General features: G+C 40.0%; 1 protein-coding gene across 1 annotated transcript in view; it reads right to left on the bottom strand.

Annotated features, from left to right (window-relative positions):
* Positions 1 to 267: 267 nt before the first annotated feature.
* LOC106938276 (activating signal cointegrator 1 complex subunit 3-like) overlaps positions 268 to 13,342 on the bottom strand; it is a 68,593-nt gene continuing 55,518 nt past the window's right edge. Inside the window, exons 9-10 of the mRNA XM_015020203.1 lie at positions 622 to 720; positions 268 to 540 (exon numbers count right to left, since the gene is read on the bottom strand). Coding sequence (XP_014875689.1) covers positions 283 to 540; positions 622 to 720 — 357 coding nt within the window. The 3' untranslated portion in view covers positions 268 to 282. The remainder of the gene's footprint in view (positions 541 to 621; positions 721 to 13,342) is intronic.

The raw sequence follows: 13,342 nt of genomic DNA, 5'->3' as shown, positions 1-13,342 counted from the left end.
ATCATTCTTTAAGCCAGGGGTCTTCAACCCTGGTTCTCAAGATCTGCTGTCCTGCAGTTTTAGATGCATCCTTTCTCCAACACAGCTGAACAAATAAATGACTCATTCAAGAGGTAATTCAGTCATTTGATTCAGCTGTTTTGGAGCCAGGATGCATCTGAGAGCTGAAGGTCCCAGTCAAGCCTCGGAAACCCCTGCTAAAACACTGACTGTGTTCAAAGTGTGTCAATAAAGTAGAGGCTTAGTGCAGAAATTACGGCACAAGAAAAAGTGGAGTACTTCTCATGTGGGAGGTTTTCTGCTTGCAATAATAAATCCAGTGGCTTTCTTGAATTTGGTCGGACATTGTGTGTGTGTTTGCTTATGTGTACCAGTGTGTGGAGGATGTCGCTCAGGTAGAATGAGGTTCTGGAAGTTGATGATGCACACAGCCTCGGCTCCAAGCCAGCGATCAGAAACTGCCTTAATGTAGTACTGGGAGGGTAACGGCTCAAAGATGGGAATGGTGAATACTATGTGCTGAGGCTCTTTGGTTACCACCTACATAAAGAACCAACATACAAGACATTAAAAACTACACACTCCATCCTTAATTTAGCTAAGGCCCAAACAAAAACCAACCTGTTTCTTCTGCAGGAGGAAGTACTCAGAGTGGTAGATGTGATCATTGATGGGGTCTTCCACCCACAACCACCATGGCTCACCCACAGATCCGTGGACCTGAAGTATAAGTAAAACATAGCACCTATCAAGATAAGAATCACAAAATGCTTTAACAAACTAAATAAATACACAAACCAAAGTGAAGCAAAGGCAGATTAAAAAAAGATATGTTTTTTGCTGGCCTTAAACTTACACTCTGCTGATCTGAAAGTCAGAGGAAGGGAATTCAAAAGTCTTGGTGCCACCAAAGAGGAGGATCTGTCTTCTTTAGTTTTTCATTTTGTATGGGGGACAAACAGTAGGTATTGATCACAGTATTGTTTCCCAACCCTGGTCCTCAAGGCACGCTACCCTGCATGTTTTTTGATTTCTCAATACTTCAATACAAAAAATGTACTGTACAGCTCAATGTGCCTCATTCAGCTGATTGCAGCTCAGCAAATACCTGTTAATTGAAATCACCTGAGCTGAAGCAAGGAAGCACCTAAAACATACAGGGCAGTGTGCTTTGAGAACTATGCTGGAAAACACTGGTTTTCTTTTCATTTAGCAGGAGAAAACTTTCAGTCATCCATTTTTTTAATTGAATACAGACAGTTTAGTCAAATGTGCAGTTCATTAGACTTCATTAAAGAACCCGAAAAGAAATATACAACATAAAAATGATGGGAAATATGCTAAAAAGATAAAACCATTGGACCAAAAGGGAGCAGATAGAGCAGAAACAATAGTCCCAAAAAAGAGCCCTCTCTGTCCTGCCAAAATGAACAGGACAGAGACTGGGATCTGTACGTAGCCAAATAAAGTTGATCTATCAGACAAGTAAGAGGACAATCATTTTAAAGCAGAACCTGGTACAACAGCCCAACTCCTCAGCCTCTCTATTAGGGTCAGATGGTCAACAGTGTCAAAAGCTGACATCAGGTTTAACTTAAGCAGCACAGAACATTTTCCTGAATCACTCTGCATCAAAATATCAATGGAGAATCTAAGAAGAGCTGTTTCAGTTGAATGTGATTTATGAAGCCCTGACTAAAACTGGTCCAGAATACTGTGATGATCCAGAGCAGCAGTTAACTGCCTGGCCGCAACCTTCTCAAGAATCTTTGAGTTTAGAGGTGGCTCTGTAACGGCTAAACAAAGAAGAATCCAATTTTTTTTTTTTTTTTTTAAGAGTGGATAGATGACATCACTCTTTAAACAAACAGGTACCTGACCAGAACTTAAAGAAACATTTACTATGTTCAGAACTTTACAACCGTTGATCTCAAAAAAATGTACTGGTAACATGTCCAAAGAGCAGGAGGACACCTTCATGACACTGACAAGCTTAACTAGCTGGCTGGAAGCAGTGTGAACTAACAGGGAGGGAAAAGTCAGCCCAGCTGTAGGTGGAAAAATATTATTTCTCACCTTACTGACTTCAGTCTATGAAATAAATTAGTTTGAAATCTTCATTTGAAGAAATAGGAACAGAAAATGCTGAAGTAGTAATGACCCTGATAGCATTTAAAACATTTTTAGAACAATTTGTAGAACATTTTTAAAACAAAATGACAACAGCAATTTCACAACAGTAATGTTGGAACAATGTCAATGTGCATCATATCTGTATGTGTGTGAGCGTGAGGGGAGGTACATGTGTGAGAACGAGCTTGTTTCTTGAAACTAGCTAACCAAGCTAGCTAACATCACTCTCTGTATTCTATTGTGCAATGTGTACCACGCATGTGTGTATGTATCTCCATCCATCCATCCATCCATCCATCCATCCATCCATCCATCCATCCATCCATCCATCCATCCATCTTCCTCTTATCCGGGGTCGGGTCGCGGGGTAGCAGCCTAAGAAGGGAGCACACCTCACCAGGGAGGAGTCCAGGAGGCATTCTAACCAGTTGCTCGAGCCACCTCAGCTGGCTCCTGTCGACGTGAAGAAGCAGCGGCTTTATTTTGAGTCCCTCCCGGATGACTGAACACCTCACCCTATCTCTAAGGGAGATCTCAAAAACCCTACAGGGAAAATAAATTTCGGCCGCTTGTATCTGTGACCTCGTTCTTTCGGACATGTGTCCGAAAGAACACATGTGTCCGAAAGAACTCATCTCATAACCATAGATGAGGGTAGGAACATAGATTGACCAGTAAATCAAGAGCTTCGCTTTTTGACTCAGCACTCTCTTCACCACAACAGATTGGTACAGCACCCGCTTCACTGCAGACGCTGCGCCAATTTGCCTGTCGATCTCCTGCTCCATTTTTCCCTCATTGGTGAACAAGATCCCGAGATACTTAAAATCCTCCACTTGGGGTAGGACATCCTCCTCGACCCAGAGAAGGCACTCTATTCTTTTCCAGCTCATTTGGATTTATTCATTTATTTATATACAGGGGTGAAAGTAGTTTTAAATTCTTGAGGGTTTTATTACCCCCAAGAATTTAAAACTTGGGAGTACCCTCCGCGGGTGGTCTCTCTCATTCTCTGAGCTCGAGTCAACATCAATATTTCGGTAACACTTTATTTTTATTGCCATGACACTGTCATAAACATGACATAACACATGTCATGAACATCAATAAGTCTAAATGAATATTTATGACTGTTGTCGTAAAGCGTCATTCGGTAAATTATGACACTTTTAATACAAAGTTGACATTATTCAAAATGTCTTTGTTATGACAACTTGACATTAACCAAGAAATCATTACTGATATAAATTTGTTATGAAAGTATTACTGATTGCTAGGGATGTGCCGATCAGGTTTTTTCCTGCCGATACCGATACCGATCACCCATGAGGGCCGATACACCGATACCGATCACCGATACCGATCACATTATTCTAATTTTTTTTAATAAGCACTACTGGTTATATTATGTGGAAAAAGGAACCATGAATTCACCTTAATCTAGACAAAAACTTTTTAATAACTTTTTCCAAGAAAAAAGCAAAACAAAACAGGCATTGTGCAAGTTGTACTATTTTCGATAATACTACATTAACAGATTGAAAACGTGAAGGCCCTGAATAGGCTAAATGTTCAAAATAAAACCTCTCAACATTGCCAAAAAAATTCAATTATAAAACTTAACATCCAAAGGCAAATACAGGTTGAATTCAAATAAACTATCACATTAAAACTGACAGTACTGCTAACTGTTTTGTGTCTGTAACTTCTATTGTGCAAAAAACTAAATAAAAACTGTTTACTTTTTCTTAAAATAATGTATAAAATAAATATACAGTGGATTTTCTGCTTCATATGTGAAATAATTTTTTTTTGCTTCTTTAACAATATTAATATAGTCTTAAAAACCCTCAAATGAAAAACAGGAAATTAAGGTGCATTTGCTTTGAACAGGCAAAAATGTTGAACAGCATTTACACAAGCCAAATACATATTACTTGTTGAGCATTGTGGGAAGATTCTTTTTAATAAACAGAAGCATCTCAGCTTTTTCAGGCATGAGTCTACTCCTGTGTTCGTCCACAATGTTGGATGCAGTGCTGAATAAGCGCTCACTCTCAACACTTGTGCAGGGTGCAGATAGGTATGCTCTTGCTACTCTAGCAAGGCCAGGAAAGCGTTCCTTGTTAGTTTTCCAGTATTCCAATGATGATGCACTTCGAGAGATGGGTGGCTCTGAGAGGTAGATTATCATCTCTGATGGTGTTGCTTCTGCACCTTTGGTGTGAACCTGCTGCATAGTTTCTTCTGCCAGGATTTCACCAAATATGGAAGATAAGAAACCTGGTCGTGGCACTTTTTCTGCTGGCTCCCCTGTGCTGTGAGCTCCAGGTTCTTGGTTTGTGTCCCTCTGTGTGGCTTCTGTCATCGCACCAAGAAGCATTCTGTGTGTGTTGGTCTTTGATTCTTCAGAATAAAACCTGTCTTTGTACCTCAGAGGGGCAGAGGGAAATCATGTTAAACTCATTGTTTTGGGTCAACTGAGAAAACAATAATCATTTTTTGGTAAATATTTTTCTATCACTATTTGATCATTTTCTCACCTTGGGTCTATGACTGTCGCTAAGGTGTAGAGGGGCTCTTCTTCAATGTCAGCAAATCTTTTGGTGACAGCTTCCAACAATGTCTCCTTAGTTGTCTTCAAACCATGATCTGCTGCAGACTCTTTGGCAAGAAGACGCTTTAAAACCATCACAGAGGGTATGACATCAGCAGCAGATGCAGTTGATGAGCATATTTCCTTAGTCAGCTCTTCAAAAGGTTGCAGGAGTGTTGTTATGTTTTCAATCAGATCCCACTGAGAAGATGTAAAGGTAGCAGGAACGTCAAAATCAGCTATGTAGACACCCAGTGCTCTTTTTTGCTCAAAGAGGCTGTGGAGCATATAATAGGTGCTATTCCACCTGGTGCTGACATCTTGTTGCAGTTATTTGGAGGGCTGGCCGAGTTGATTCTGTACACCTTGAAGCCTTGCATATGCTAACGGAGAGTGCTTGAAGTGCCCTACAATCCGTCTTCCTTTGGCAATAATGTCACTTATACTGCGCTGTGATAACACTGCCTCGTGAATGGCTAGTTGCAGAGTGTGAGCCATGCACCCCAAACTTGGCAGCCCAGCAGCTATCATAGCTTTCACCATGTCTCTGGCATTATCTCTCAGTATCACATGCACTTTTTCTTTTGGAATATGCCATGTTTGAAACATTCTTTCAAATGTGGCTGCTAAAGCTATTGCAGTGTGGGAGCCAGAAAACTCCTGGGCATGTAGAACAGCTTTATGAAGTTGAAAATCTGGATCAATCCAGTGAGCTGTTAAACTCAGCATTGATAGAGGACTGACGTTCGAGCTCCATATATCTGTTGTAAAACTTACGGAGGATGAGAGACCTTCTTTAAGGAGACGTTCAACGTGTAAGTACACAGTCTGATGGAGTTCAGGCAGAGCTACGTCTGTAAAATATTTACGTCCCGGTAGTATGTAGCGGGGCTCCAAGTGCGAGAGCAGTCTGCGAAACCCGACGTCTTCCACCACTGAGAACGGCTGGTCGTCTAGTCCAATGAATTCCATTATTTTTCTGCTTATTTGTTTCGCATTCTGACTTTCACGCTCATACGGACGAGTGTTGGTAATTGTGCGCTGCGTTAGCCGCTCTTTGGCTGGTCCCGGTTTCTTTTTTTCATTCTGTGCTGTGAGCTTTGAAAACTCACCGAACTCGGTCAAGTGGCTGCTCTTTAGATGTCTTATTAAATTCGTAGTATTGAAGGATGTTGATGAGCTTCCCCCACGACTTATTTTCGAGTTGCACGTGTTGCAGAATGCAAACTTAAAATCATTTTCACAGACGGTGTAAAATTTCCACACGGCAGACATGTTTGCTTTGAATTTGCAGCCGCGCTTGCGCAGTGTGAAGGAAATGGGGCGCCACTGCAGGCTGCAAAGTATGAGAAGCACGTGATCGGTATCGGCAAAAGAGCCAATGATCGCCGATCACCGATCATGCACTTTTTCACGAAAATCGGCCCGATTGTGATCGGTGACCTATCGATCTGCACACATCTACTGATTGCACTTTAAAAAATAGGTCACTTTATGTTATTAAAGGTAAAGTTTAAACAATATGAAATGGGAAAAAAGTTATTTATTAACTGATTTAGTTGTGTTTTAGATTGTTCTTGAAAAACTAATCAGTCATGGCTGATTAGTGGGGGAACTCACGGTTGAACAGTGAACCCGTTGAGTCTTTACAGCAGACAGCCACTCCCCTCTCTTGCAGGTACTGCGTACCCCCGCTAAATCTTTTAGGGGTACGCAGTACCCTACCGTACCCCCCTACTTCCACCCCTGTTTATATAGCTATGAATTTTTATTTTATTTATTGAAAAGATAAAAGAAAGAACTTTGAACACATTGATCAACAGGTTTTGCATGTCATTCAATACATTCTCTCTTTTGGTTTTCTCATCCAGGGTGGCAGACACACACAGAAACACATGCAGACGCACGCACGCACGCACGCACGGACGCACGCACACACAAATAATACACATGCACAGTAAAGAATAAGCAGTAATGCTAGCTAGCCTGGCTAGATAACTAGTGTTAGCTAACTTCAAAGATGGCTGATATGTTGATTCGTGACAATAACACTGTCAGTATTCACACACACCCGTACACGTACGCACATACACACACGCACACTTTTATGAGGTAAAAAACAAAGAATAATTATTTGTAAAAGTTCTTGCTGTGTAATTATTATTACTTAGGGGTAACACTTAGGACTCGGTGTGTTTGGTTCACACAAAAATGTTTTCCTGACAGTCACAGTTGGTAATAAACAAAGATTTCCATTAAATTCAATAGGAAATGACTGCGGGTCATTTTTGACCCACTCATGGAAGAAAAGGGTAGTGATATAAAACATGCTATTTCTTAAAATGTATAAAAGGTAAATAAAAAAAATTTGGATTGCATGATATAAGCAACGTGTTTTTTGAGGAATACCTGGAATATAAAGTGATGAAATTTTTTCAATACAAAGATGAGTCATGACTGAGTTACCTCTTCAGCATTTCATAAAACTTGGCAAAGGCCCAATAACGAGTCATTAATTTGATTCAGGTGTGCTGAAGCAGGGCACAGTAGACCTGGATGGTTGGCTGGAGATGCCTGGTCTAGATGTACAAAGCTGGTAAAAACATCTTCATAATAATGGAACCACTGACAAATGTCATGGAATCCAAAATCTGCATAATTTTCTTTTTACTTCTGAACAATCCAGCACATAAAAAGGAACAAGAAAATATATTAGATTTATGTGACAAAATGCAAATCAATGGGAATGAATATTTGTGTTAAGCACTTTAAACAAGATGGCCTTATGATTACCATCTTGACTGATACAGACAAGAATGAATGAGACTGGTGTAGAGACAGTGTCACACACAGTGTTTGTGTGTGGTTTGTTTTCAGGGTGTCTTCAGGGAGGAGGGCTCATGTGTTGGGACATGTGTCCTGGCTCTGCAGCTGGATCACAGCTAAGCCAGCCAGTGTTCCATTACCACTCTCCCATGATTAGAGCATGCATTGCTAATCGGACATAAACATTCATCTTCATATTCAGCCCCACTACAATAGGCTTTCTGTTTCCCTCAGATTTCATTACAATGTTTGCGCCAAGCTTCTCCTGATCCACCAGTGGCCAGTCTGATCACTGAGGTGAGACATCTTGGCGAGGGCTGCAGGCATTCAGGCTCTCAAGCACAGATGGAGATTCCAGGGCGGGAAAAATAACAAAGATAGAAGCAGAATGAATGTGGTCATGCTGTGGTGCTTGGGTTATTAAATAGTTGTGTAAATATTGAGTAGTGTGTTTTATTAGAGAGGAGGAGGAAAAACCCTGAAATAAAACGCTCAAATGCAGCAGCTGTTGTCTCCCTGGATTCACAGCATAATTCATCCTTTGGAATCTGCTAACAATTAGTATCTATGACCAAGTACTACAGAAATGACAGAGCTTTAAACAGGAGGGGTGTGTTACATGCAGTGGGAAATTTATAAATATTGTCAAAATGGGTAAAAAAAGAACCAGTTCTCAATATTTAATTTCTTGTTCAAATCTCTTTTATGAGGCAATGAGGAAAAGGATATAGCTTCATTTTAGAGTGCTGCTGAGCATTCTTGAACTGGAGAACTGTTCTCACACTGACTGAGTCAGTTTCTGATGTATCAGGTAGTGTTGCAGGTTAAGATCACCTAACCCATGACCAAGTCCAGACCAAGCCCACAGTGCATCAAGATCGAGACAAGAGCAAGACTTTTAGGGTCCGAGACAAAGACCGAGAGAGGTCGAGACCGAGTCAAGACCAAGACCAGTGCCCAAAGCTACATAACACAATAAAATGTGAAATATGACCAAAATTGCTTCTTAAATTAATCTGAAAGATCCACATTCCCATAAAAACACATAGATATTAAAAACTTTGACCTGAAATAAATTTAACCAATATAATTATCAATTCAAATTCTTCATTCTGCTTTGCTTCCATCTCTGTGCCACAATCCACAGAGATCACATGCCATCCCTAAAAAGATAATGCCCAGGGCATTTGCCCATATTGACCATGTGAGAAACCACCACTGTCTACCCCATTAAACATAGCATTTAATGATGCTTTAATGGTAAACAACGCTCAACTATGAACACTGACCAAGGAGCAACAAGCAAGAAGTAACCAAGCACAAGGTGCGCACCATGACTGTTCTCACCCTCTCTCCCGCTGCATGAAGCCAGGCAGCACAGTGCTGCAATGTCTGCCCCATGACAGGTGACGAAAACAATCAAAGAGCAATGAGCATGTTCTGTGTGCTCTTCTGTTCTTGTGTGTTATTTGCTGATTAAATACATATCAATGTATATAATTAAACAAAATAATAATAGCTTCTGCAGTGTACGCAGAGGATTACAAGAACAAAGAACGGCTCTCAGTGAGGCTCCAGTCCTATCGTTTATAGTAAAGAGGAATCCAGAAGAATCGGATCGTTCATGTATGTCACATCACTATATTGCAGATTTTGGTCACAGAGTTGTCTCATACATGTGACACGTCAGTTAAAAACTCCGTACAATAATTCAGTGCAGTGAGTGACGTTTTTTCATAGCAAGTACAATTTGTCCTTGCACAGCTAGCTTTGCTAACATGACATCCACATAGCTTACCTTTGTTTGAGGTTTTTTTCTAAGTGACGATAAAAGGTAGACGTAGTCCCCACCATCTGTGAAAGTAAAGCGCTGCTGAACAGGGTCGGCCCAAGCCTCCATGGGGCCATAAGCAAAATTTGATTTTGGGGCCCTCTATTTATGCTAACATTGTGGATTGCTGTAATCAACAGTTATACGCACACGTACTGTAAACTTATTGCATCTCTTATGGTGCTGTTTACATGATATTCTACACATGTATAACATAGAATACATTTATCGGCCGACCAATTTATTGGTCAGTCGATTTCTGGGAGCTGATTTCCTTAATTTTGGGGGATCAGGATCAGCCAACAGTTAAATTATGAAGCCAATCTTATCCCCTGATCTTATCTTGGCCAGCAAAGGTTTAAAAATCACCCTCAGTCCTCTTCTGCTCTACAGTAAGAAGTTTGACTGAGAGACCGGCCTAGCAGGTCATGTCTGCACATTTGCAGTTAACAATATTCACCCCACTGTTGCCAACTCAGTGACTTTCATGCTATATTTAGCGACATTTCAGACAAAAAAAAATTGGTATCAGCCAAAGTCAAAATCGGCAGGTCAGGCTTTTTAAAGGTCAGTAACAGGGGATCGGCCAGAAAACTGCAACCGATGCAACTGCAACCCTACTTAAGATGGAATACATACACACATACACCGCGTTGATTCTGAGCCTTCAAATGATTTTAACATAAGTTTCACATAACTTAGAAGTTGATGTAAAAATGTTTGTTTTAGCCACATAAATGATCATGCTCATCAGCAAACATATCGACAACTACAACCGCTCATTGATATATTAATGTAGTAGCCATGTAGTCTGATGTAAAAACATTTTGCTAGACAATGTCAAATATTGAGAAGTTTTAATTGTTGTTATCAAATGTTATCAAACACCATTTTGAAACCAAAAAACCTCAGAAACAAACCACAACCTACAAGCATTGTAGCATAAATGTTTGGCTGTTGAACTGGACTGTTGAAGGTCACTATCAAGCTAATTTTCTATTAGCAGCTTAAATCTTTTTGATAACCAAGACACATTAAAACAAACTTTTATCCTGGCTTTTTTTCTATTCTTTCTCTTTTTTTTTTCTCTCCCTGAAGGATAAGCCCTTTTTTAAGACATCGTTTTGATTACTTATCTTCTGCCCACTGGCGGCACCAGGGAGGATTTAGGGGGTGCTATAGCACCCCCTGGAAAAGTCATAGCACCACCTTAGCACCCTCTGAAAATATTAGATTTATTTATTTTTTTTATTTTTTTTTAATGTAATTTAACATTTCTTATTTGTAGTTGTTGTGGCATGTTCATTAAAATACACAAAATAAAAAAAATCAATTATAATATATTGAGTTAAAAAAAAAAATACAACAGGATTTGAACTTTACGTATTACCATTTCCAGGAAACAATTGACATAACGCAGGCTCCGCCCCCATGCCCACATAGAGCAATCCTCCCCCAATCATTCCAGGGCATTTGTAAATTCCTGACCAATTGGCGGTCACAATTTGTCCAAAAGTGCCATGGCTGTTATCAAAATGAACTCACAATATTGACAGCATTTATCATAGCAAACACGCTCTTTTGTTCTTGTGTGTTAGAGATTTGAGGAATATAATAAATAGTCATGGTCCAAGCTGTCAGTGAGGAATGTGCAATCCCCACAGCTGTTATCTAGAACATTTAGAGGGCGGAGTATAATTTATTACATTTCCAAAACCAAAAAGGAGTCTGGAATAATGGAAGAAATGGATCATTGCCTACAGTTGACCTCATATCCAGTTGAATGAAGGACGGGAACTACCATATGTTAGTCAGCATGAAGATAACCTGTGGTAAACATCCCGTTTTTTTTTATTTTTCATACGGATGGTCAAATCAAACCCTTAAGCTGCAAATAAACACAAGTAAATAAAGAAAACCAATATGACAATATGACCCTTTGCAAATGATGTCACTCTCTTCAAAACTCCCTCTGCTCCACTATGATGGTTGTCAAAACAACCTAAGCGCTCCTGTAAACCCTGTCATAAAACATACATGTGGCAGTCTAATATTGCATTTATTTAGTTGATTTTGCAGCAAAAATGGTCACAGGATACCATGGGTTGGCTGCACAAGGTGAAAACAAAAACTTGTCAATTTATTTTATAACTTGTAACAAGGAAAGATGTAGCGGCGATCGATAACAGCCATCAATCATAACAATTGTTAGCCCTCAGTGTAACTGCGGACTTGCAGCGAACACTTTTCACAAGGTAAGAAAATTAACGTTCATATGCTCTATAAGTAAGTATGATTAGAAAGATATCCATTATCCCATTATGGCAAAGGTTCATGTCTAACCATGGAAACAATGTCACACCATCATTTAGCCTAGCACAGTGGTTCTTAACCTTTATTGAGGTACTGAACCCACCAGTTTTATATGCGCACTCACTAAACCCTTCTTTAGTGATAAATAAAATATGATTTTTTTTTCCCAAAGTCTAGTTGGATTACCCAACTAGAGTCTAGTTAGGTAACCCCAAGATCACCAAGTCTTCTTAAAAGGTAGAGACTCCAAGAACAGTTCTTCAAAATATAGTCAGTGTTTTCAGCACAGTTGAGCTGACTGTCCAGGAACGACCCAAGGTATTTAAAATTTGCCACAGTTTCAACAGGTTGGCCATCGAGAGAAACTGGAACCCCTTTAAGGTCTTGTTTAGATCATTTAATTAGCTCTACATTCTTAAGAGAATGAAAAATTTATAATAAATAATAAAGACTTTGCGGTATTCTGATTTAGTAATGTAATTATATTAGTTTTGTTACCACCTCAACACCACTAGAGGCAGTAGCAGGCCCGGAAAGATGTGACTAAGGAGCAGATTTAGAAGTACAATGAAAGCTACAGAATTTGGTAAAAACTATGAGCTGCGCTGAAGTAAATTAAAGACACAAGTTGATATACATGCTGAGAGTGAAACTCTTTCATCACGACATTTACTCAAGCAGTCTTTCCCTTTAACCCTAACCCTCTTTACCTAGTCTTTACCTCCAGGGCAGAGGCTCCACTGAATCCCTGAGACCGACTCATCGAACCCCCGGGGTTCAATAGAACCCAGGTTAAGAACCACTGGCCTAGCATGTACTGACGAAATTGGTCAGCGTCTCGTCTGTATGTTCTTAAGGCTGCTCCCGTTTAAGGAGAGACACTGTTTATGACATACTGACATAAATCATATGGTGTGAATTCAGGTAAAGTTGGTAATTTGATCAACACGTCAGGAGGGAGAAGGTACGGGTTGGTTTGTAATCTAGCTGTTTCAAGCTTCTGTAAATACCGGTGTCTATGAACCCCAACCAGGTGTGTTACGTTCAAAGATAAATTAGCTTGACTAGAACAAGAAATCATGAATAAACTGACAAAAACAACTTGGGAAAACAACTTTGGTCGCTCAGTTCAACACTCCTGATCCTCATTTCCGACGTCCATCATGGCGCCTCGAATGATTAAGTGACATAGTTGCAAAGGGTCAATACTTAGGTATCCACTTTGTCATGAATGCTGTTTTAACATAAACAATGTAATATATTATCTGGAAGTAATCTGGCTAATGGTGCAAAGCTCCATGTCTAAGCATCAAATTACCACAAATCAGTCTGATTAAATTAACAATACTAAACATCTAATCATTTCCAGATCAATAAGTAATCTTATTGATCACATTATTCACTATCCACTTGATAGGTGACTGTTGATGTCAGACTTTTTAGTCCACCTGACCCGTGTGTGGGGGGAGAAGGGAGGGGTGCATGCGTGTTGACAACTTCAGGGAACTAAAGATCCTTCATAGCACCCACAGTAAAATACTTAGTGCCAACCCCTTCGCACTTGCAGAAAAAAAATTTCTGGAGCCGCCACTGGTTCTACCAGAGCTTTGGACGTTTGGATGCACACTGCACGGCAGGTCATA

Source organism: Poecilia latipinna, unplaced genomic scaffold (genome assembly GCF_001443285.1).
Source record: "Poecilia latipinna isolate Pla-1442-1.1 unplaced genomic scaffold, P_latipinna-1.0 Scaffold2548, whole genome shotgun sequence".
NCBI lineage: Eukaryota > Metazoa > Chordata > Actinopteri > Cyprinodontiformes > Poeciliidae > Poecilia > Poecilia latipinna.
The sequence above is the reverse complement of the archived record's forward strand: the minus strand, read 5'-3'. Positions and strand labels throughout refer to the sequence as shown.